Source organism: Terrapene carolina, unplaced genomic scaffold (assembly GCF_002925995.2).
Source record: "Terrapene carolina triunguis isolate 2854851 unplaced genomic scaffold, T_m_triunguis-2.0 Scaffold130, whole genome shotgun sequence".
NCBI lineage: Eukaryota > Metazoa > Chordata > Testudines > Emydidae > Terrapene > Terrapene triunguis.
In genome coordinates, this window is record NW_020664481.1 from 8,035,431 (window position 1) to 8,061,178 (window position 25,748).

Consider the following 25,748-nt stretch of genomic DNA (forward strand, 5'->3'; position numbering starts at 1 on the left):
TACTGGGGCCGCGCAGACCTGGAACAAAAAGACAGTCCCTGCCCCAAGCGCTTATAGTGTGTGTCCGACGACGGGTGGCTACAGACGGACTTGTAGTTAACTCTTAGAGTGTTGTAAGCTCTTTGAGGCAGGGACTCTTAGTTCTGTGTGTGTGCAGTACCTAGCACAATGGGGCTCCCAGGTGCTACTATCAGATAAAGGATAACAAAGACTAATCCCTGTCATACCCCCAATGAGGTGGGTATTCTCCCCATTGGGTACATGGGGAAGCTGGTGCATTAGGAAGTTACAGGTGTTATTTTTCAGAGGCTGGGAGTATTTGCACCTCTCGTTGACCTCCCTTAGAGCTGTGGGTGCTCGCTAGCTCTGAAAACGAGACCCTGAGTGACTTACCAAAGCTAGAGCGGGTCAGCATGAGATCTGGGATTAGACCTGGGGAGTTCCTAGTTTCCAGCCTTGGGGCCAGGCTGCTACGTCGCGCCTGTCTCACTTGCAGGAGGATACCGATTAAAGAGAACTCAGGCCCGTCTGTCTCTCTGAATTGCAAGCTGCAGAGCAGCTTTCCTAGTGCTCCGTCCAGCGTGCTTTTGGATACCTTGAAACTCTATAGCCAATCTTGTCAAGCCAAAAGCCATGCTGCATTCCAGTAGGAACATTAATTTATCCCCCAAAGAATAAAGCTGGAGACGGATTTATAACCGAGGGGAATGCATAACTTCATTGGCTGGTACTCAGCCATGTTTCCCATGCCAAGAAGCAGATGTAAACCTGTGAGAACTGATCCTGGAGGGAAAGCAGCTGACTGAAAGCCTGGCCTCTGGGGCTTCACTAATAAAGAACAGCTTGGTTACAAGAGTTAGTGGTCAGAAAATGCTGTCCCCCGATGCGATCTTAATCTCACGTGCCTTGGAAATGCATGAACCACAGAGAGGAACTTGGGCCTGTATCTAGGTTGGGTCTTTTGCTTTAGCCATGTGAAAAGTGTGTTTTATCTTTCAGCTTTGGTGCTGTTTTCGCTGCGGTAACGTGCACCTGCGCTGGGTGGCCATTTATAAATCTTAGTTGGTTTGAGTCGTAACTTTGATGTAATTGGTGTGCATTTCCCATGGGCCATTCCCCCAGCTCCCTCTGCTCTTTGGGCTTTAGGGAGAACTTAGAGAGGGGTTTGTCCTAAACAGGGAACACTGAGTTATGTCGGAGGTTTGTGGGGGAATGAGCTGGAGATTGGCATGGGGCTATAGGGGGCAGACACTCATCTGGGATAAATGGCCTTCAGCAGAGCTGTAACAGTCTACACCTGGCGAGGATCTGCCCCAGACTTTTTTTCTTGTAGGCAGCAAGCTCAAATCCTGCCCGTGGGAAATGGGTATGGTCCTCTCAGTCCGGTTCTCGGTGAGCAGGTATCCTTGTCCTCCAAAAGTGCCAGGACTGAAGGAACATCGAGAGATGACGGGAGTATCCTTTTGCCCATAGCAGCAGGCCATCCAGGACGAGGTCTAGGCAAGGGACAGAATGGCAAACCTTGTACATAGGAACACAGGGCTCTTCTGAGGAGTCATCTGAAATTCAGGTGCTACCAGCCTGCATTAAGGTTGCTGCGGTGGGCGGGGAGCAGCCACTCTCTGAGTCAGAGGAGGGTCTTGATGGGAGCCCTAGGAAGAGGCAGGTTCAGGTGGAAGTGTAGTTTGTGGTGGTCTTTCCAAGCTCTCAATAAAACCCACCCCCCAGGGAGGGGGCAAGCTTGGATGCTAACTCTGGCTTTGTGTGCTTGGTTGGGGGCAGGCTAGGGACTCGGCCAGCCCCAAGACCCATTGCTGGGGAAGCTGGCACTGCCACGGCCCATGCTTCGGTCTCCAGGGCTGTCTGTCAAGACAGCACCTTCCACCTGCACTACATTCCCGCAGTCATAGGGACGGTCACACCAGATCCCACCAAACCCTGGTCTCTCCAGAGGAAGTGTGTTTTATGAACAGCTTGGGAGACTTGGTTGCCTCTTCCCTGGCTCAGATCTATTTCTTTCCTCTCTTAAGAAACTACCTGTAGCAGGCTACAGCTGTTTTCAAAGCACGTGATTCTTGGTAATTGCCAAGTGGCTTGAATTTGTGACTGGCGGTGGGACTTACTGGTGCACAGAAAATCGCAACACGCTGGCTACTATTTTGGGCCCCTTGCTGGCAATCTCGTCAGAAGGACTAAATGGGCATGGAGTCTTTACTCTTTAATTAATTAATTTAATGGAGATATCCTATCTCCTAGAACTGGAAGGGACCTTGAAAGGTCATCGAGTCCAGCCACCTGCCTTCACTAGCAGGACCAAGTACTGATTTTGCCCCAGATCCCTAAGTGGCCCCCTCAAGGATTGAACTCCCAACCCTGGGTTTAGCAGGCCAATGCTCAAACCACTGAGCTGTCCCTCCCCTCTGTTGTAGAGGTGGTTCCTCCTAGTCAAGTAGACGCATGTTGGCATTGGCAGGGCAGCTGCCATACTGTGCCAGCTCTGTGCCTGGAGGGACCCCGGAGCTGCAAATGAGCACTTCTTGCAAGTGCGAGATGCCCTTTGTGGTGGTTTTGATGCTAAGAATTTTGCCTGATAAGAGAGCTTCATCTGCCTGTAAATATCCCCATTTGACAGGATGATAGAGTGGGATTCTTGGAGCGAGCTCGTGCCAGCTGGGGAAGAGAATTTCTGCTTGAGCTTTTGTTTCTTTCTAGCACTGACATTTTAGCTGTCCAAAGAGTATATTTATTTCATTCTTGGCAAGGACGTGCCTGCATAAATCAGTGTCCAGACTAATTGGGAGTAGCCCAGTGCAATAGCTAAGCCGAAACCAAAAAGGTCTTCTCTGCCTGCTCTCCTGAACCTGGTGCATGTGGAAGAGAAGCTGTTCTGGGCTTTGCTTGCACCCAGCTGTCTCTGTGGTTGGGTGGATGTAGGACTGACTGGCACGGAACGGTACAAGTCTCAAGGGCAGGGTTTTAGGATACGGTCTCTGTCTAAGAAGGAGCCAAAAGGAATGATATTTACCAGATGGATATTTCCTAGCAGCCTGCGACAGCATCACCTGCTCCCTCATGGATAGGGTAAAAGCTTCCCAGTACCCGACAGCCTTTCTTGAGCACATCTCAAGGCTCATCTCTCATGGCCAAGCATTTGCCTGACTCAGGGTTCAAGCCAAGATGGGCTTTCTCGGTGGGAGGAACAGGGGACTATGACTGTTAGCACTGCCTGTTTGTGAGCAGTACAGATCAGGGAGCTAAACATCAGCCCAATGCTACCTCAAATATGGTGCAGCTCCTTTCACCCCATGCCCCAGAGGCCTTTGCTTCATTTGTGCTCAGTTCACATTGACTTCGGTAGGAGTTGTGTGTGTGATTTAAGGACTGAGGGAAGATAAGCACTCGGGTCGATCCTCTAAATCTCTTTAGAGCAATGGTTGTCAAACTAGGGCTGCCGCGTGTTCAGGGAAAGGCCCTGGCGGGCCGGGTCGGTTTGTTTACCTGCCGCGTCCGCAGGTTCGGCTGATCGCAGCTCCCAGTGGCCGCGGTTCACTGCTCCAGGCCAATGGGGCTGCAGGAAGGGCGGCCAGCACGTCCCTCGGCCTGCGCTGCGTCCCTCAGCCTGCGCCGCTTCCCGCAGCCCGCATTGGCCTGCAGCGGCGAACCGCGGTCAGTGGGAGCCGCGATCGGCCGAACCTGCAGACGCGGCAGGTAAACAAACCGTCCCAGCCCGCCATGGGCTTTCCCTGCACAAGCGGCAACCCTAGTTTGAGAACCACTGCTTTAGAGGATCTTTTGGTATCACAGGGTAGACTTGAGGAGCAACAGAAGGAAGAGAGATGTTCTTTTTTCGAAGGCTCTTTCTCACAGGGAAGGGAGTAGATTATTATGATCTCCTTTCATACTAAACATGATCAGACCCCCCAAGTAAATTCCAGCTGATTTATCAGACTGGGGAACATGCGCTTTGCTGGAGCCTGTCCTTGTATTTTTTTTTAAGAGAATAATTACTGATTTAAGCCCCCGGGCTTTCCATCTTTGAGTTATTGCCATTGTGAACTGCAGCGCTAAGCATTCAACCAGGCTTGTTGTAAAAGGTGGTGAGTCACAGCCCTGGAGAAGAAAGTCCTCAGAGCACAGAGCCGATACAGTGTGGGTGGCTGTCCTACCCATGCCAGTGTGTGGCTTGTATCCTTCCACTGTAATGAAGAAGCTGCCTTGGAGTGGTTATTTTGGCTGGCAGATCTTTGAATTTCGATGGGGTGAATTCGGGCTTTCTGAACAGTGTGCAGGATAATGCCCTGCTGCGTCCAGTCCCGTTCCAGCTGGAAAGATGCTGTCACTGAATGCTCCCCAGTGAAAAATATAACCAGAATCTGACCTGTCCCATCTTGAGAACGTCTTGCCCTCGCCATGGCTCTGTCCAGCGTCCACGTGGCATAGTGATCCACGTGGGAGCAGAGAGTTTTGCTCCACTCTTTATTTCCAAGGTGGGGGGGGGGGAAATCAGGTGCCACCATAAGAACATAAGAACGGCCATACTGGGTCAGACCAAAGGTCCATCTAGCCCAGTATCCTGTCTACCGACAGTGGCCAATGCCAAGTGCCCCAGAGGGACTGAACCTAACAGGTAATGATCAAGTGATCTCTCTCCTGCCATCCATCTCCACCCTCTGACAGACAGAGGCTAGGGACACCATTCATTACCCATCGTGGCTAATAGCCATTGATGGACTTAACCGCCATGAATTTATCCAGTTTTTTTTTTAAACGCTGTTATAGTCCTAGCCTTCACAACCTCCTCAGGTAAGGAGTTCCACAAGTTGACTGCGCTATGTGAAGAAGAACTTCCTTTTATTTGTTTTAAACCTGCTGCCTATTAATTTAATTTGCTGACCCCTAGTTCTTGTATTATGGGAATAAGTAAATAACTTTTCCTTATCTACTTTCTCCACATCACTTATAATTTTATATACCTCTATCATATCCCCCCTTAGTCTCCTCTTTTCCAAGCTGAAAAGTCCTAGCCTCTTTAATCTCTCCTCATATGGGACCCTTTCCAAACCCCTAATCATTTTAGTTGCCCTTCTCTGAACCTTTTCTAGTGCCAGTATATCTTTTTTGAGATGAGGAGACCACATCTGTACGCAGTATTCAAGATGTGGGCGTACCATCGATTTATATAAGGGCAATAATATATTCTCTGTCTTATTCTTTATCCCCTTTTTAATGATTCTTAACATCCTGTTTGCTTTTTTGACCGCCTCTGCATACTGCGTGGACATCTTCAGAGGCTATCCACAATGACTCCAAGATCTTTTTCCTGATTTGTTGTAGCTAAATTAGCCCCCATCATATTGTATGTATAGTTGGGGTTATTTTTTCCAATGTGCATTACTTTACATTTATCCACATTAAATTTCATTTGCCATTTTGTTGCCCAATCACTTTGTTTTGTGAGATCTTTTTGAAGTTCTTCACAGTCTGGGTCACACCAGTCCTCTTATTTTAATGCTGCCTGGAGCACCAACCTAACCACATGTTTGTCTCTTTCAGCTGTTCCATGTGGCATACGTCCTGATCAAATTTGCCAATTCCCCTCGTCCGGACCTCTGGGTGCTGGAGCGATCTACTGACTTTGGACTTACCTATGAGCCGTGGCAGTACTTTGCCTGTAAGTCTGGCTTTAGCAGGCCTAGGCGGAGTTGGGTCTTAATTCATGCTGGCTTTGCTGTATTGGGCAATGACGGGCCAGGAGGAATGTTTTGCATTGTTGAGTTGCTGTTTATATGGGAATTCACTCTGAACCTGGGTTTGGAGGAGTTAAATAAGCGGTATGCTCTAACAGCAGGTGACCTGTAACTCCCCCTTTCCACAGAGAATTAAAGGTTGGATCAGAGCAGCTGGGAGTTTACCCAGTGGAACAGATGCTATTTAGGGTTGTGGTAGCTCTTTAATGCCAATGAGAAGTTATCTTTCCTTCCCCTATCCCTGCCCACCACCACACCCTCACCAGCATTTCTGCTATTTAGAAATGCACTGTTCAGCGCAGCACCAGCAAGGAACAAACACGTAGATCCCTGACAGAGGGCAAGAGAGCAAAGCTTTTAGCTACTCCATTTTGCAATGGCGGGCCTGACTTGCTTATCGGTGGCTGCCACAGCAGCGAGGTGTGAGGGTGGAGGATAATCACTGCTCCATTGTCTCTAATCCAGTCTACGCCTGCAAGAAGAACCTGGTCTCTGCTGTTATGAGTAGGGCCATATCAAATTCACAGTCCATTTTGGTCAATTTCATAGTCATAGGATTTTAAAAATGGTTAATTTCACAGTTTCAGATATTTTCAATCTGAAATTTCATGGTGTTGTAACCATGGGGATCCCAACCCGAAAGGGGTGGTGGTATAGCATCTGGAGCAAGGCTAGTGTGTGTGGTGTGTGGGGGGGTGTTGTATTGCAACCCTTACTTTTGTGCTGCTGCTGGCAGCGGCACTGCCTTTAGAGCTGGGCTCCCAGACAGCAGCTGCAGAGCTTCCTGCAGCTGGGTGAGGTTCCCGGAGGTGGGTCTGACCCAGCTCTGGGAGTGCCATGTGCAGGGAAAGAGGGAGTCCCGTCCCTCCCCAAACCAGGTAGGACTAGCATCTGGAGCACGGTAGGAAACCCCCAGCCAGTGTGGTACTAGCCAGATTTCTCGGGGAGGCCAGATTTCATGGGGAACATCAGATTTCACGGTCTGTGACGCGTTTTTCATGGCTGTGAATTTGGTAGAGCCCTAGTTATGAGAGTGCATGGGAAACAATTCTATGCACATGCAGCTCAGCCGTGTCACCAGGAGTGTTAGCAGCTGGCCCGTCCTGAGAGCACCGGCAGTAATTGGTAAAAGCTGTGAGCTAAGATCTACAACTGGCTTTTAAAACCAATCTACAAACCTGGCGAGGAAAGGTGCTTCTAAGTACACAGATGCCCTCCCCTGGGATTCCCTAGCAAGGCTCACTGCCCTGGCATTTACGGGTCAGCGCGTGGGTTTCCCTCTCAGAGCGGAGGAGGAGAAGTTTTATCCTAGTTTTTTTTTTTTAATGTAGTAGATAAAACAGCCTGAAATTTCCTCCCTCGCTTGTCCTAGTTTTGTAAATACTCTGTAGTGGTGATTCACCCCCCCTTTGCTGTGCACAGCGGAGGAGACGCTCCTGTCAAATTGCCCTGTCTTTCACTTTGCTCGTTCTTCCCTCGCTGCCATTTTCCTTTAGTTCCCCCCACCCCCTCAAAGGCCTCTACCTGCTTGTAAGAGGTCCACACTCACCCCTGCGGCACCCCCTACTGGTTACTCCGGGGAATCAGCTCACCAGCCTCTGGAGCGCCCTCTGCAGGCCTGTGATCCGCCTTGTCCTCTGCTGGCACCCGTGTCCCTCCCAGGACCCAGTGCCCCTATTACTGGGGTGCTGCCCCCTGGCAGTACCCCACAGATCTGGGTCTCCCCTCCCTGGGGAACCCCCACCCACTATCCCCACCTTGCCTCAGCACTAGGCCACTGCCAGTCACCAACTAGCCCCCGCTCCCTGGGGCAGACTGCAGTACAGGCCACTCATCACTGGCAATGGGGGTTTGGACCTGCTGCCTTGGCCTAGCCCTGGGCTGCCCTCTGCAACCCCCAGTACCCTTTGGCCTATTACCAGGCCACAGCCTGGGGCTATCCAGGCTGGAGCTCCCCAGCCTTTCCCCAGCCCTGCTCCACTACAGGTACCCTGTGTCTCACTCCCTGCAGCCAGGCCCTTCTCTCTCTGGAGATAGAGAGAGACTCTACTGAGCTCCTGGCTCCTAGCCTCTTATATAGGCCTGATTGGGGCGTGGCCCCAGCTGCAGCCACTTCCCCCAGTCAGCTCAGCCTTCACACTGCCTGCTCCCTGGGCTATCTCAGGCCCTTCCAGGCAGGAGCAGGTGTTCACCCTGCTACACTGCTCCTCCGTTATGCGCTGCTGGCAGCCGGTGCAACCAGCAGGAGCCTGGCCTGTAAAGCGAGCTGTTTGCCCAACCCCCCCCCACGTAGTTACAGAATTCCCTGCACAGAAGAGGCTGCACAGCACAAGTCGATAAAGCAGCCATTTCTTTTAGGCTCTGTCTACACTGCAGTGGCGAGCCAGCTCCCAGCCTGGGCACACAGGCTCACGCTAGTGGAGCTCGAGCTGGACTGTTAAAAATAGCAGTGTGCGCCTACGGCTTGGCCAGCAGTGCAGGCTCTCGACCAGCTGCCCCCGGCTAGCCCGAGTCTCCACGGGAGCCCCAACGTCCACGCCGCTATTTTATTAGCATGCTAGTTAGAGCCCTGCTAGTGCAAGTCTGTCTACCCGGGCTGGGAGGCTCACTCCCAGCTGCAGTGTAGACAGACCCTCAGAGACCCGGGCCCTGATTCTGGGCTGCGGCTTGCCCCTTTCTGCTGCTCTGGCTGAGTAAAGGGGCTGGAAACCAGCCTGATCTCCCCAGCAGCACTGGCAAAGCAGCCCTGTACGTTCCCCACAAGGGCCTGCCTGGCAAAGGGAAGGTGTGGACACATCGCTCTGCACTCTGAATATTCTGGGTTGTCAGAGGGTCTTTTGGGGTCCATTGCAGTCAGGATGTAAGTTAGAGCAGTCCTTGCCATCCCCAAATCAGCCCCTAGCACCCCCCGAATCCAGGGGTGAAAGGGGACAGAAAGCCACTATTGCTATCTTGATGTCAGTGGAGCTCTGTGCTCACCCGCTTGCCCATCCAGCTTGCAGGAGCGAGGGCCATGTCCTGTTCCCTCTCGCATCAAGTGCTGCCTAAATCCCCCTTTGCTGAGAAGTTGGGGTGCCTCCGGCTGCTGGCAATGGAACAAGCTGCTAACCTATGGAAAATTCCTGTAGAACGTAAGAGGGTTGACTCTCTAAACCTGATGGAATTCGGTAGCAATTGAGATTCTTTCCACAGGCTTATTTTTGACCTAATCTGTGCAATTCCCTAGGAGAGAGAGAAATTTTGGTATTAAATTCTACAGGATGATTAAAAAAAGTCTATAGAAAGATGCTCATTTTCTGTTGAACTCTGTAGCAGGGGTTCTCAACCCGTTTTCTTTCTGAGGTCCCCTGCAACGTGCTATAAAAACTCCATGGCCCAGCTGTGTCACAGCAACTGTTTTCCTGCATATAAAAGCCAAGCCGGGTAACAACCAGGGGCAATTACCTGGGGACCCCACCCCACAGGGGGCACCGCAAAGCTGAAGTTGCTCAGGCTTTGGCTTCAGCCCTGGGGGCTGAAGGGGCCCCGGGCTGCAGTCCTGCGTGGTGGGGCTTTGGCTTTCTGCCCTGGGCTCTAGCGAGTCTAAAGCGGGGCATGCTTGGCAGACCCCCTGAAACCTGCTTGCAGCCCCCCAGGGGGCCCTGGACCCCTGGTTGATAACCACTGCTCTATGGGACCTTTCCAAAAGGGACACCAGTCTTTTCAAAGAGTTAACTGTACAAATTGGCTCCTGCTTCTGAAAAGAGGAGCATCCAGATCTGGCGCTGTTAATTCCACCTTGCCAAGCCTGCACTCCCCACGAGGGGTTAAATTTCCCAGACTCCCTGGTGTCCCTGCAGTACATTCCACTGAAATGCTAGTGAGGCTGATGGGTTTATCTCTCAAAGGGGAGGGAAAAAATGACTCCGTTGTAGAAAACTTCACTAGAGTAGGAAGGAGAGCGCTGCAGGTTAGGGCCAAAAGACACGGTAGCAATGGCGATGTCTCTCCTCTCCATTGTGGGTCTGAGTGAGGAGCATGGAGAATACTTTTTCTAGGCCACTGGAGAAGTAAAAGGGAGCAGGATGGGGGTGGAGGGGATCTGACGGGGGTGGTTGTAGTTCGATGCTATGTAAAAGGTTCATTGTTTGGTTTTTTTTAAACCCTGCGTTTGATGCAAGGACAGGACACCAAAGATGTGGGTCTGTTCTGGATAGGGGTGTTAATCCAGACATACATTGCACTGCCCTCACTGGCTAGCCATGTTATATGGAATCAGAATGAGGATTTAATCTGTTTGTCTCACTCATAAAGGGAGGGAAGGATGTAATACAGCACATGGCCTGCTGCATTGACTCTTCAGTCCCTCTGGTTGTCTTTAATCTGCTTGGGGTTTTTTCCTGTCCCTCTGTGTCCCACTGTGCTTTGAGAAGCATCAGTGGACACTGGGTTAAACTTGACCATGATGGACTCACGATGACACAGGACAAGAGGAAGCTTTAAACAGCAGTGGCTGTCCTAGGACATATGACTGCATGTACATTTATAACCAGTTAGCCCCAGCCCACAATGCATTGAAAATAAACAGCATTGATCCTTTCAACCCTATGAAGCGGGAAAACATTATTCTCTTCAAGTAACAGGTGGGTTAACACAGGCACAGAGAGAGTAAGTGACTTGCCTGAGGACACAGAGACAGCCAGTGTCAGAGTAAAACTGTGCAGTGGCTGGCTTCCAGCCCACACTTCCTTCCCTCTTCTCTGGTTCAAGGAGTCAGGGGTGGGACTGTTGGAGAGGAGGGGTACCAAATGTAGGTGTTTGCATGGCCCAAGTGGGTTTAATATCTTCCAGCTAAAAGCCAATATTGGACTTGTGTTGCGGAGGGTCCCCCTTCCATTAGGTGTATTACAGTAATTGCTAAGCGTTATCTTCTGCTTCCGTCTCCTCCTCCCCCCCACCAGAACACCCAGCAAAATGGAGCCTTGGTTTTCCGCTAACCTTGCTGCAGCCTCTGCTGCTTTGGATCCCTCCGGAAAATCGCTAGGTCCAGAGCCCAAGGCACTCACTTCATTCTGCCAGTGTGTTTCTTTCTCCCCACCACCAAAATATTCCCAGGGTGGCGGTGCCCTGAAAGGGATCGGCGCCGACCTGCAGCAATGACAGCCCGCTGCCCGTGGTTCCAAGGGAAAGCAGCCTTTAATCAAAGCAATGGGTTATTCAATCCGATCCAGATCCTGGACACTTGACGTTACATTTTGCAGCCCCATTCTTCCCATTGCTAGTGCTGTGTTTTAGCTTGTTCCCTTGTTTATGGACCAGGTGCTAGGGACCTCTGAGCACCCACCAGCATGACTCACATGGATGAGCAGGCGGTGTGGGGCTAGGTTCGTTGAACGCCTTCCCTCCTCTGACTTTCCAGCCTGACTTAGTTTTCAAGGCAGCACATGCTGTAAAGGGGGCACCTTCACACCAGGCACGTGGTAACGGATTTCTGAGGATTATTCCCGTGAACCATGCGAACGTTTCTCAGTTGAGTCTGAATTTGAGCTGGGCAGCCCTGCCAGGAACAGCTGAGAAGATCTGCCCTGCTCGTGTCTCTGCCTTTAACCCTTGTTTCTCCTGGTTAATCTCTGGATCCAGCCTGAGCTGCAGTCTTGTGTGCACGTTTACATGTGTTGCTGAGTGCTCGGCACGTGTAGAACCTGTGACGAGGAAACAATCAGTGACAGTAAACGTAAAGCTTAGAGACTGAGAAGCTGGGTGGTCCTGGATTGGACTTGGGAAATCTGGGCTCTACCCCCAGCTCTGCTACTGGCTCGTGGTGTGACTTTGGGTCATTTCTCCTCTCTGTGCATCAGTTTGCCCATCTTTAAAATGGAGATAGTGATTATAGCTGGTTGAAGTATTGTGTTAGGTGGCGGAATGGAGAAATAGATAAATATGTGGGTGAGAATTTTTGTCACTCTTTTTAAAAAAATATTATCAGATTAGTCAAATGCAGATGGCCACCCTGCCATGAACAGAGGAACTGCCAGGCTGAACCAGACCCAAGGCCCCCTAGGCCAACATCCTGCCTCTGGCACTGGCTACTGTTAGATGCTTCAGAGGAATGGGCAAGAAAGTTTCATGGTTCTTCCTCTATGGAGGCGGTTGCCTTGAGGGTGGTGTCATGTGATGTTTTATAGTAAATGGAAGATGACATAATCAGCCCCTTAGTCACTGTATAGAACATGTGTCCTGTAGCTTACTTGGTCTGAGATCTAATGAGCTGCCTGACCCTGAGTGTCCACGTTGGCAGAGTCTCTGCTACCGGAGCGTTCAAGTAAGTGACTAATTCCAAGAGAGTCCAAGGAAATGATCTCCTTGTTAATGGCAACAGTAAACAGTGTGGCTCTCTTCCCACTTACTCTGCAGACGATGGAATGTCAGGCGTCCCCGGGGGACGCGAGGGCAGAAGAGCTTCAGGAATGTATGCATGACTTGTCCAGTCTGTGGCTTGTGCTTGTTCAGTCATGCAGGGAGAGGTTCGACGCTCCTACAGCTGCAAGGAAACACTTGGCCTCCTAGAGTTGTGTCCTGGCTCCTGTAAATCCCATGCAAGGCTGTTGGCCTCTGTTCCAAGAGCATGTTCCATGACTGTGCGCGGGGCAATTGACCAGTGAAGTTAATGACCAACTATGATTGTCCTCTAGCTTTTGGCCAGCCTTGCATTGCCATTTAGTGGCAGGAGCTCTGGATTGCTGTCACCAAGTGGGTTTTTTTGCAAGATTTAAGTTTTCTGGTTTATTTACCAATAATCACAAGATTTAGGAATGGAAGATAAAACCCCTGTGTGCCGTCATTTTGCTCTTCACGGTATAGTCTAGTGCTTTGTACAGTCCTGTTTGAAATGTATCCAGTATTGAGGCTTCCACCATTTTCCTCGGCAGGCTGTTCCACATGCTAGTCGTTTCATTGTTAAGTTTTTGGATTATATTTTTCTGTTCATCCTAAATACTTTACTTTTCTTCTTGATTTTATCTCATTCCTCTTAGTTATGCCCCTTTGTAAACTGTCCGCCAATTTCTTTGGTGTTTAAACGAACTCCAGGATTATTGTATTTCGGTATTTTATATAAAGGTGGGCTGTGGATGCATGAGCAGGAGGAATATCAGATAGTAGCAGGGAGGTGGTATTACCTCTATATATGGCAAGGAGGATAGGGTTGCTGGAATTCTGTGCCCAGTTCTGGCATCCTTGCTTCAAAAAGGTGTCAAAAATTGGAAAGGGTTCATGAAAGAGCTACAAGAATGAACTAAGGTCTGGAAAACATGCCTTATAGCGAGAGACTTAAGGAGCTTGATCTGTTTAGTTTATCCAAGAGAAGGTTATGACATGACTTGATCCCAGCCTGCAAATACCTACAGGGGGAGGAGCTTTCTGTTAGTAACCAACTCTTTAATCTAGCAGAAAAAGACCTCACAAGATCCAATGGCCGGAAGCTGAAGCCAGACCAATTCAGACTAGAAATAAGATGTACATTTTTAAGTGAGGGTAATTAACCACTGGAACAATTAACCTAGGGATGTGGCAGATTCTTCATCACTTAATCTTTAAATCATGACTGGCTATGTTTCTAAACAGACTCCTGTAGCTCAAAAAGAAATTATGGGCTTGACGCAGAAATTACTGGTGAGTTTCCCTGGCTTGTGTAATGCAGGTGGTCAGACTAGATAATCATAATGGTTCTTCTGACCGTAAAGTCTATGAAACCATGAAACTCTGAGTCTAGAATACACTGTAATGGGATTTTTCTCTGGTGATTTTTGGCATGACTTCAGTGTTTGTTCTCAAATTGTGGCCCCATTCACTTCTCATCGTCTCTGCAGTTTTGAGGAGGGGATTAGTGTGGAGGAGTAGGGTGTAAGTGATGCAGAGCTGATGGCAGGAAAGGCAGTAGCTCAAATATAATGAATTTTTAATGCAGAGTTAATTCTGTGAGGTAACTCCCACCAGCATTTATTAGGAAGTGTTGGTTTAAACATCATCTGGGCTATATCTCTCGTCTTACCTTATTGTTCTGGTCTCTCTTTGGTAAACAGCTTCCAAGAGGGACTGTATCGAGAAGTTTGGCCCGAATACCGTGGAACGTATTACCAAGGATGATGACGCCATCTGCACTACTGAATATTCCAGGATTGTGCCTTTAGAAAACGGAGAGGTGAGGTATTGCACTAGGCCTTTATTTCCTCGAAGAGCTGTCTTTCTCGGGGTGGGGGAGGAGCTGGGGGAGGAATCAGGTGGCTGAAATAAGTGGAAGGATCTCTGAGGAGCTCCAGGTACTCTTCTGGGATTGGAAACGCTTTCACTTGTGTAGGGTGAGGAAAGGGCCCCTTCTAGGGCTCAGAGGATGCTCCCCGCTCTTTCCTCAGGCGGAGGAGGACTGGGTGGGACTCGGTTGCTGACTGTTTCTGTACTGTACTGCCAGGCACTTCTTCCTCCTGTGGGCTAAGCAAGCATTTAACCCACCCAATCCAGGGAACCAGACATCATGAGCAGAGCTGGACTTTTCTCTGTTGCGTGGGTCACCAGGCTGGCTTCAGACATCTGAGGATAATAATGCATCTTCCCTAGTGCTGGGGGAAACGGCATGACTCGTAGCCTGTTTGCTTCAGAGCACACGTAAATGTTGATAAATGGCTATGAGATGTGGTGGCCTAGGGAATCTGGTGCACCCTGTTGTCAAATTCGACTGTACACATGGGAATCTGTCCCAGCTGTTCAGATACTACCGTCATCTGTGTATCCACCTCTAGACTATGCTTGAACTAGCAAGGGTCATAGCAAAATGCAAAGAGTTCAGCAAACCGCAGACGTTCTTGTTTATAAAACACATTATAAAACAAAGTCCACTTGGAGGACGTCGAGCTTGGCAACAGGGGCCTAGAGTTTAGAGAAAGACAAAGTGGAATGGGTGGGTGGACAAAAACCATCCTCCGCTAGGCGTGTGCTTGTTCCTTTGGGGGGGGGGAGGAGGGATAGCTCAGTGGTTTGAGCATTGGCCTGCTAAACCCAGGGTTGTGAGTTCAGTCCTTGAGGGGGCCACTTAGGGATCTGGGACAAAATCAGTACTTGGTCCTGCTAGTGAAGGCAGGGGGCTGGACTCGACTCAATGACCTTTCAAGGTCCCTTCCACTCCTAGGAGATAGGATATCTCCATTTAAAAAAACAAAACAAAAACTCTGCCCTTTCACATGTAAACTTGGGGTGTGTGGCCACAATGCAGGTGGGTTTTTGTGGGAGCATCTTGTTAATCCCCGTGGGAGAATTTGGCTCAGAAGGCATCTGCATGTCTTGGAAGCTGTGTTTTGCTTAGGCTCTGCCAGTGCTACATTTCTCCAACTTCACATCTGCTCTGCTGTAGTTAAAGTCTTTCTCCTGCCCAAGAGCTGCAGCAGAAAAACCTCAGTGAATATGGGCAGTTACTTGCACTGGAATGGACCCTTCAGAAGTACTGACCATAAAAAAGTCCAAGTTTAGAGGGAGAGAACCGTCTTCCATACAAACCCTGACTTGGCCATTGTCAAAGCCTGGGCTAACTGGCTTATGCTGTATTTAACGTCTCCTTATTAGTTTGGCCATAAGATTGGGTTGAAGGGGAGAGGATCTGTTAGTTTTATGCTGCTGCCCATCACTGTAGTATCAGCAGCTTTCATGTAAAATCTGTAGTGTTAGCCAAGTCCCTAGTGGACTTCATAGACTCTCTGGCACCTCTCCCTTTCTGGGGTGGGGGGCTCCTAGGGGGTAGGGATAGAAGGGGCTAAGAGGGTAGTATCGTTCGTATGGTTTTCTGGACGCTGGTAAATGCTCTTCAGAAGTGGCTCCCTTTTGCAAGTTATGTCCATGGACTGCAGTTGAATATCAGCCATTTTTGGAAACAAAACTTGTAGAGAGTTGATTCAATTTGGTGGGGTCGGAAAGAGTTTGTGGTTGGCAGAGGGAGGCGTTACTTTTCTGTCCGCCTGAAGGTTTTCGTTGTGTGTTTCTCCTTCTGCATCCGCAGATTGTCGTCTCGCTGGTAAACGGGCGCCCGGGAGCCATGAACTTCTCGTATTCACCTCTCCTCCGGAATTTCACCAAAGCCACTAACATCAGACTGCGCTTCCTGCAGACCAACACGCTGCTTGGGCACCTGATGGGCAAAGCCCTAAGGGACCCGACCGTGACCAGGAGGGTGAGATGCTTCGAGATGCTAATGAGGGAGGAGTAGGTTTGGTACCATGTGCCTTGGAAAATAGTCCATTTGTGATGTAGAACGTGCAAGTCAATGCCTTGAGTTGAGGATTCTTGCTGAGGGCTGCTGGGTAGGATTCAGCACAACGGGGAAACTATTTTGCCAGTGTTGTCCAAAAGGCAGATCTTTGTATGTTCTCCTTTTACAGTCTCTATCAGTCTGTTTGAAATACTTTGTCTGAATGGAGAGAAGGTCTCAATGGGTCACTTCCACTTGTTTGCGAGTGGCTGGGGAAGAGGTCCCTGGGCCCACTGAGGCTACAAGCTAGCCCTTTCTCCTGAGATTTCCCTCTCTAGGCTTGTTCTCCATCCATGCTGTCATCCTCCGGCAGCTGTATCTGATAATGATGTTGGGTGAACCCAGTCCTGAGTGGTGCATACCAATGGCTAGAGCAGGAAATCTGGCCAGAGGAAAAACTATTCTCAGAGTCTCACTGCCAGCAAAATAAAAATCCAGAACACCTGCTGGAGCTGCACCTGGTTTCTTGGCTGTGGTGGGAGCCCCAGCCTGTTGCTAATTAGCTCTGTGATCACTAACAGGTGTTACTGCAGCCCAGGGAAATGTTGGCCAGGAGTCTGAGAACATGCAATGTAGTTTGCCAGTGTGAGGGAAACGTGGGAGGGTGAAAGCACCAGTGTGTGGCTTCTGCCTAATGATCCTAAGGCCAGCTCTTTCCATGCTCTCCCAGTATTACTACAGCATCAAAGATATCAGCATTGGAGGGCGTTGCGTCTGCCATGGCCATGCGGACATCTGTGATGCCAAGGATCCTACTGACCCCTATAGGTAAGACTTTCAAAATTCCATAATTCCGCTGTTTGCGTCGAGACATTAACACTGACTGTGCTAGGAAGGAAGGAAGGATGGCGTCTGCGATTAAGGAACTGGATTGGGAGCCAAGAGACCTGTATTCCAATATCACTTCTGTCACAAATGTCCTGAGATAACCTTATACCACGGATCAGTCACCGTGCGATATGCCAGTAGCTTTCTTGTTCTCCTGTGTGATAGGATAGTGGTTCTGCAATTGCATACAGCTGAGTCATTCAAAAGAGAGAGATTATTAGTGGACCCACATCCCTTAGCTAGACTCCACTGTCTGGTTTTCAAAAGGTTTGATTCTGTAGACACCTGAGAAGGCTTTTGTGGACCCACCGCCACAGGGAAATTTCTGCTACTTGGAGACAAGCCAGGGTGTTGGATCTCTCAGTGATGTCCCCTAGGCAGCGGTTCTCAAACTTTTGTATTGGTGACCCCTTTCACACAGCAAGCCTCTGAGTGCAACCCCCCGCCCCATAAATTCAAATACATTTTAAAATATTTAACACTATTATAAATGCTGGAGGTGAAGCGGGATTTGGGGCTGGAGGCTGACAGCTCGGGATAACCTCACAACCCCCAGTTTGAGAATCCCTGCCCTAGAGCTGTGGATTTTTGTTCTACAAATCAAACTTTGCACAAACAGTTTTTGTGGGATGCATATGAGGAGGCTAGGGAGAAGCCTTTGTTAAACATTCTCAGCCTTACATTTTAGGGCTTTAATTCAGGAAAAAACATAAGCACATACTTAACTTTAAGTTAACAAGTGCTTTCCTGAATTGGGTCCTAGAGATGGCACAGGAGAACATCTCTTGTCTGGATTGTTTGACACACTGGTGGGATAAGAGGCTGTCTTCAGAGAAAGCACTCGTATAGCTATCTCCATAATCTGTGGGAAGTTAGCTTGAAGCAACAGTTCTGTCCTCTGCCCTCTTACTCGTCTTTAAAGAGGGGGGTGGGAAAACATTCTGCAGTGGCGATGCTAAAATCTTGCCAACCCATCTGTTTTTGTGGTTGGTTCATTTTATTTTATTTTTTTTGTACTCATCCCAAAAATGATCTCTCTCCTGTGTCTCTTTTGCACAGCTGTCTATTGTCTAGTTGGGTATAACAAACCATTTACCTCATTACAGAAGAAGGCAAAAGTACAAGATTAAAAACTTAAAAAAACCCCAAATCCAAAAAAAACCCCAACCCAATCCTCATGTTGGCAGGTTACTTATGTGTAGAAATAGGACAACTAAAATAAATCCTTGACACCTGATGTTTAGACATAAGCATCAGAGATTCACTTAGTTAGGTTGCAACAGACAAAACATCATTTGGATCCAAATTGTAGGTGGAAGGCAAAGCTCTCCAGTTTTGCGGGGAATATGTAAGGTCCTCGTTCCTCGTTTAAACAAAACATTCCATTGTCAAAGGGGGGAAAAAACCCAAACTATAAAGCAAGGCCTCGAAGTGCAAATCGAGTAATGAACGTGTGTGGGCTAGCAGGGGGAGGAGTTGGAGACTATTGCTTTAGTTTAAAGAAAAACCTTCACTAAACTGAGAGTAAGAAACATGCCCCTATAAGAATGGGCAACTTCCGTGGGCGAAGTCCGGTTCCCGGCAGACTGAGGTCCGTTGCGCCAACCAGTGTCACCACGGTGGGCACCCCAGTTTAGCAGCCTTAGCAGAGTGGCTGAGGACTGAACTGTCCCTCATTTCTAGCACTGGCCTCTCCCCGTTAGGCTCAGAGCACTTTGCTGGGGTCATGTAGGTAGCTGAGCAGACACAGTGCTGAGGCCTTCATTATATCTTGGAAGTTGCGTGGCCCCCATTGCTATAATAGGCACGTGCTAAACAGCTTTTCATACATTTATCCTCACAACACGCCGGTGAGGTGGGGATTGTGCTGATGGGAAACTGAGGGACGGGGAGACCAAAGGTCTTTCCCAAGCTCACGCAGGAAACTTGTGGTCAAATAAAATAAATTAATGGAGATATCCTATTCTCCTAGAACTGGAAGGGACCTTGAAAGGTCATCGAGTCCAGCCCCCTGCCTTCACTAGCAGGAGCAAGTACTGATTTTGCCCCAGGTCCCTAAGTGGCCCTCTCAAGGATTGAGCTCACAACCCTGGGTTTAGGAGGCCAATGCTCAAACCACTGAGCTATTCCTCCCCACCTAAATTTTTCAGGGTTAGAAGGTCATCTAGTCCAACCCCCTGCTCAAAGCAGGACCAATCCTCAGATTTTTACCCCAGTTCCCTAAATGGCTCCCCTCAAGGATTGAACTCACAACCCTGGGTTTTGCAGGCCAATGCTCAAACCCTGGGAATTGACTCCCCTGTCTCTGCAGTTCTAGACCAGGGCCTTATCCACGAGACCATCCTTCCATTCAGGATCATTGCCAAGCCTCTTTCATGAGTGGAAAATGCGCTAAGAGCCCAGCGCCAACTCTTTGACGCACACTGAGAAATGCTTGACTCCATATTTGTCTCATAAAATGAGTGGGACTGCTCCTGGGAGTGAGGGGCTCACTGCCTGGCCACACTCATAGGGAGTACTGGCTAGGCTGATATATTTTTTTTTTTAATAATAAAATTGATATAAAGGCGTAACTGACCAGACTTTACAAACGAGCAGGAACTGCAAAGCTGTTACGTTTCTGGCCTGCAGGACCCTCCAGCTAGAAACTCCACAGAGTTTCTGATAACCATGAAAGCATTGAGTCTTAGCCATCTGTTTGCAGCCTGTGTTGCTTTCATGAATGGGCTGGGTAGATTCAGCTGGACCTGATGAAGCTTGAGTTTCTTTCTCATACGGATCATGTAATGTTTTTGGATCTTGTAAAGTGAAATTCCAGCAGGTCCCAGCCAAGGTTAAAATCCGCTAAGAATTAAAACAAAGGAGGTATTGAAAAGCAAGTCTGCGTTGGGGTACTCATCTCTCTCCTGACTAATAGTTCAGTAAAGATGTGAACTGGATAATTTCTTAATTTCGTTTGAAAACTAGGTGTTGCTAGATGTATTTATTGTCTTCTCTCAGTGCTGCAGAATAAAGCAGATGCACCAGTGCAGAGTGGTTACTTAGCATAGCGCTTGGTCTGTGTGACTATATAGCTGGGGATGCTCCCGAGAGGAGGATAAAATGAGGGGAGGACAATCCTGTTGGATCCTGGCCAAACACCAGCTCTGTTCATTATTATATTCTCGTTTCCAAAATCCCCACTTTGGTTTCATTTGGATGCATTTGTTGTCTTCACTCCTTGTCCCAAACGGCTGGGTAGCGTTGCAGCACGCTGTTTAAACAGCTGCCACGTTTCACCCCAGAGTTGGCTGCTCTTGCCTAGTGCGGAAAGTGTTTCCTAGTTGTGTTGTTTGTATAGTCGGCGAGTAACATCTGCAAGGCCCTTTGGGATATGTCTGGACAACAGACTGTGTAAACGTAAGAGCACAAAATGGAACCGCTGGAAACTGATAGCAAACCAGACAATATCAAGGCGGCACTGGAAGCGCGGCGGGAGAGGCAGCCAGCTGTAATTCTAGCATGGTTTAGCTACCAGGGAGGAAGACATGGTCAGAACTGCAACCGCAAAGAAGAGATGGGAAGCGAGCTCCTTTTTCTTGCCTTGCCTCAGCTCCATGGGAGTTGAGTTGGGTAGTTGGAGAGAAATGGGGTTAATTTGAATTTTCAGTGGAGGAATACTCCCATTTTTCAAAGGCTTTGACAGCAGCAGTTTGTAGCCTCCCAGCAGAGCAGGTATGCAGAGATAATTAGGCCCAATGATGCAACGTCTCTGTGGCATGAAGACATGGAGCTGGTGCATTGAGATACCCAACTTGACATTGCGTGAGGGGAGGGTGGTGAGGCTGTCAGCAGATGCAGCTGTGGGCTTTGAGCCCGACGGGGTTATCGTGTCATCTACGGCAGCTGTCAGGGCCTCGTCATTCCCTCATAAATCTGTGTGTAACCCTCCTGGCTGGGAAGCGCGGCGTATCTGACACCACGTGTCCTACATCTTCAAATGCCAGGGCTTTGACAGCAGCAAGACAAGAAGATACAAATGGAGGGAAGTCTGGAATTTTCTTTTGTTCTGGCTGAATTAAAATCCTGATGGTATCTCAGCATTTACTGTGCTGAACGTCGGGAGGCAGCTGTCCGGACAGGTTGTATTGATTTCCCAACTGGTTGGAATATCCAAAAGTCTTGTGAAAACCACTTTCCGATGCTGTCCGGTGAGGATCCCTCTGGCATCTATTGGACTCGTAAATCTCCCGCATGAAATCCGAGACCTTTCCGCTTAGTTAGGAGAACTGTTCCCTGCTCCCATTAGACTCCTGACCATCTTGTGTTCTGAGGGGGGTGGAATCAAGGCACACTTCGATTACAAATCCTCTGGGGCAGGGATTGTCCTTTGTTCTGCATTTGTACAGCACCCAGCACAGTGGCGTCTGGTCTGTGACTGAGGGTTCAAAGCATCACCACAATACAAATAATTATAGAAATATAGGTCTGGAAGGGACTTCAGGAGGTTATCTAGTTCCTCCCATCATGCTGAGACAGGATTAAATATACCTGGATTCAATATAGTAAATGGTAAGTGTCAGTTTCCTCCCAATAAGACAGCAATATAAAGTCATATTGTTGGGATGTGGCATTTTGTTGGCTTTTGCCAGCTGTTGGGCAGAAAGGCAGTTTGTGGTTGAAATGCAAGCCGTCAGTTTTCAAGACGGTTTGGAGGGAAGAATTGTGCACTTCTGTCAGTCTGCAGAAATCCTGTTTAGACTGAGTTTGCTAGGTGGGACAGACTAGTGGTTTTAGCACAAGGCATGATGGGAAGTGTTTGTTCTGGAAAGATTCAGCAGAGACACGGGTGCGTTTGGGGAGCTGTAGGTGAAGATTAAGACACTGTATGTGGGAAGCCCATATCACCCATGCCTGCACATGATTCCTCAAGGAAAAGACCTTCTTGACTTAGGGTATGTCTACACTACAGGATTAATCCGAATTTAGATAATTCGAATTTGGGAAACAGGTTGTATAAATTGGATTGTGCGCGGCCACACTAAGCACCTTAATTCGGTTTTAAACCACATTAATTCGGTGGTGTGCGGCCACACTACCCCATTAACTTAAACACAGTAATTCGGTGGTGTGCGTCCACACTAACCCTAATTCGAATTAACAAAATCGATTTAGGCTCTACTCCGTTCGTCGAGGTGGAGTACAGAAATCGATTTAAAGGGCCCTTTAATTCGAATTAACTGGCTCTGTAGTGTGGACGGGTGAAGGGTTAATTCGGATTAAGGCAGCTAAATCCGAATTAAAGTCCTAGTGTAGACCAGGCCTTAGTTGTATTTTTTTCTGCTAAGTCACCCTGCCATAATAATAATACCTAGCTCGTATAGCAGTTTTAATCAGTAGGTCACAAAGTGCTTTACAAATGGGAGCACATTATCCCCATTTTACAGGTGGGGAAACTGAGGCACAGAGATGGGATGGGACAGGACCTGCCCAAGATGGGCCAGCAGGCCAGGCTAGGAATAGAACTCTGGTCTCCTGAGTTTCAGTCAGTGGTATATCCAGTAAGTCAAACTGCCTCACTTAGGCAAACTTCTTCAGCTCTCCTCTGAAACGTTTTGCTTCTGTTTTGGCCAAAGTTTCAAGTAATTTCTTACTATATCTGAATGGGTTCACTTGTCCCATATGACCATCCCAACCTGGACTTCTGTGATATTCACGTATGTTAATCAGGCATCTTAAAAATATGGGTAGGCAAGGCAACAGCACAGCTCTAGTAGCCCAGTGGAAGAATATGGCTGTATATCAGAATCTGATTTTTGTATCACTGCTTTGTTTGTTTCCAGTGTATTTAGAAATTATACTTATTGTTAAACACCCAGCTTTGAATGGAAGAGCTTTGGGGGAGTGAGAGGTGGGAGTAGCAGACATGCCCTGAGGGGAACTGAGTAATTGTACAGATAAAAGCTAGAACACACCGTATTACCATCAGTCTAAAACAACAGAAAGCATTTTTGTTGGACGCCTATAATATTCTGTTAAGTGGAAGTTTCTGCAGTGATGTCACTGCAGAATGAGTTACCGCTGCGGTGCAGTGGGACAAGATTCCTCACTTGACTAGTGAGAATTCTTGCCTGGCGCCTCCTGGGCTGCCTGTCTAGTCAGTGCAAAACTACTTACACTAGCTGCTAAAACCAGGAAATGCATCGGCCGTCCGCCTCGAAGACTGAAAGATGCTGCTTTCATTTCAGGCTGTTCACCCAGTATGTGTACCTCTCTTCTTATGATGCATGTGTCTCCCCCACTCCTGACTTTATGCTTTATTTTTTGTCATTTTGCCCCTTATGCTCTGGGGGACATGTTTCCACTTCCCAGGCATCAAAAAACCTCACCCGGGCCAATTTCAGATCCCTCTGTTAATTCTTTAACTCAGCCTTCCGGCACTGCATCCCTGTCATACGCGCTGTCTGCTCCCTGCTGCCGTATTTCACCTCGGTCATTTGTAGACATGGGTGGGAAAGGGGCTGTTTTGTGAACAAATTGCGATTTTTTTCAATTTATTTAAATATTTGGAAATTTCTGGTGTTTTATTTTTTTTTATTGAAAAAATGTTTGTGTTTTGTTTCTCTTCCCTTCTTTCTCTCCTCCCCACTCCCCCCTCCTCTGCTCCAGGGCAAAATGGGTGGGGAGGGAAGGAAATGAGAGAGAAAAATGTGATGGTGGTGGGAGTGTTTTGTATTTGTCCAGAAATCAGTAAATTTAAAATACACACAAACTTTTGTTTTTGAAAAAGCCCTTTTTTTTTGTTTTTTGAAAAGCTGTCTGGAATGAAAAGTGTTGATCATTTGTATTGTACCTGTCTAAATTGCAAGTTCCTCCAGGCAGGGACCTAGTCCTGTGTGTTTGCAGAGAGCCCTGGGCATCAATAACCTGGCATAAATGACCTATTCTCACTTGTCCTCCCAAACCCGAACGCTTGCACAAAGCAGCATCTGTGCCCTGATCTGTGAATGCTGCCTGAAGAGAAGCTCTCCCACTGGGTGTTTGAACCAGCTCCTTTTGTGCTGTTACTTCTAGGGCTGGTCAGGGATTCTTCTAGAATGAATAAAGCGTTTTCTCAAAATTGAAATTTTCTGTGGGAAATTTTCAGTTTTGCAAAAAATTTCATTTTCCACTGGGAAAATCGAAATGATGGCTGCCTGGAAGGCTCTTGTCGGTTTCACTTTCTGTCTGAAGGATGTTGGCAGATGCTGAACACGCTGGCTCTTTGCCTTCCTGCCTCTCCCCCAGCTCTGGGGCCAGAGATGCAGAGAGCCCAGGCTGCTCTGTGGGTCTCCCAAAGTGGAATTGTTCTTGAAATCACTTCCCAGTAAAATGTTTGTGATTTTAACATTTTATCACAGTTCAAGACTGGAAGGGATTTCTGTTTTCTGGCCAGCTCTCGTTATTTCCCCAGCCAAGTCCTGGCGTCAGTGGATACCTCGGCGTTCAGTGACCTGGCTTCGAAGTTACTCTGCTCACTCACCTTTCATTTTCCAGGCTGCAGTGCGATTGTCAACACAACACCTGTGGCGGCTCATGTGATCGTTGCTGCCCGGGCTTCAACCAGTTACCCTGGAAACCAGCTACAACTGACAGCGCTAATGAATGCCAACGTAGGTTGTTGTGGGCTGGGTTTTTCCCTTTTTTGTTTTTTCTAGCTGTTTAGGTGGTTGGAAAACATGGAATGAACAAACTCCACTGCCCCCACACGCGGGAAGCTTTGCGGTCGGCCCCAAAGCTCTGCCATAGAATCCCATTCCTAAAGTTTCGTGCTTGAGGAAGGAATCCATAGCAAAGTCCCTCTTGGAGCCCCTGATGGGGCCTTGCATTAAATCTCCCTCTACAGGCATTATGGGCAGTCTCTCTTTTGGTCCTTGGTGAGAATTCAGTGCTCCTGTAAATGGCTGGATTGTCAGCATTGGAAGGTAAAGTCCTTTATCTATAGAACATCTAGCATGATCAGGGGAGCTACTAGCGACCCTTACACTGCTCCACCAATGAACCGCAATCCTGACCTGGAAGGATCCCCTATAGAGGGGTGAGACTGCATTTCTTCTGGGGTGACTGGCAGCAAAGCTGTTGATTGTAGTGTTGTTTTTGTGCCTTGTTCCCCTTTCCACTGGGGACTGGACTGAGATCACTGAGCCATTTCAGACAAGCCCCTGGGTGGTAACAACTTTTGCTCCCTGCAGACCCTGATTGGGACTTGAATCGGTGATTTAGAAGTGAAAGCGGCCATAATTCCGTTGAAAGGCTGTCCTATACCATTGCCGGGTTTTACAATCTCAGTACCAGTCCTTCAAACCATCCTATGGGCACCCTGCATTTTAGTACCAGACTTAGTGAACGTAACTAGAAGTATAGGAAGAGGGGCGGTCTGTGTTGTGGATTATTCTGTTTTGTGAAGGCTTCTACAATGATATCCGCTTAATCTGTACTGAGTGCTAATTCTGGTCCCCTTCCTGCCTCTGTCCTAAACTTTGTACAATAAACCTGATTGCTCAGTCCTGCTCTGAAGATAAATTGCATTCAGATCTACTTACATCTTTATTTGGATAGCCAGAACCCTCCAGTAGATGCCAACACTGGAATTCATGCTGGGCTGGGAAAGTGAAGCATGAAGCTCAGTTAAATCACATGATCTCATAAATGTAGGGACTCTGCAGTGGGCTGTTGGATCTTGCTCCCATGGATTTTAAAAAAACAACAACCCCCCCCAACACTCTCTCACCATGTGTTTGGACTTCACGGCTCAGCCCCTCTCTGATTGGATAACATTGAGAATTGGCCTGCATGTACGCTCCAAACCACTTTGGAGGCCCCAAAGTTTGGATAACTTCCCTTTCTCCCCTCCCACCATGCTCGGGCTCGCCTTTTTTCATTTT

General features: G+C 48.4%; 1 protein-coding gene across 3 annotated transcripts in view; it reads left to right on the forward strand.

Annotated features, from left to right (window-relative positions):
• LAMA5 (laminin subunit alpha 5) overlaps window positions 1-25,748 on the forward strand; it is a 163,278-nt gene that overhangs the window by 62,512 nt on the left and 75,018 nt on the right. For all 3 annotated transcript variants that reach the window (XM_024199016.3, XM_024199017.3, XM_024199018.3), the window contains exons 3-7: window positions 5,554-5,671; window positions 13,808-13,926; window positions 15,769-15,939; window positions 16,688-16,785; window positions 24,361-24,476. In XM_024199016.3, the coding sequence (XP_024054784.2) occupies window positions 5,554-5,671; window positions 13,808-13,926; window positions 15,769-15,939; window positions 16,688-16,785; window positions 24,361-24,476 (622 nt within the window). The remainder of the gene's footprint in view (window positions 1-5,553; window positions 5,672-13,807; window positions 13,927-15,768; window positions 15,940-16,687; window positions 16,786-24,360; window positions 24,477-25,748) is intronic.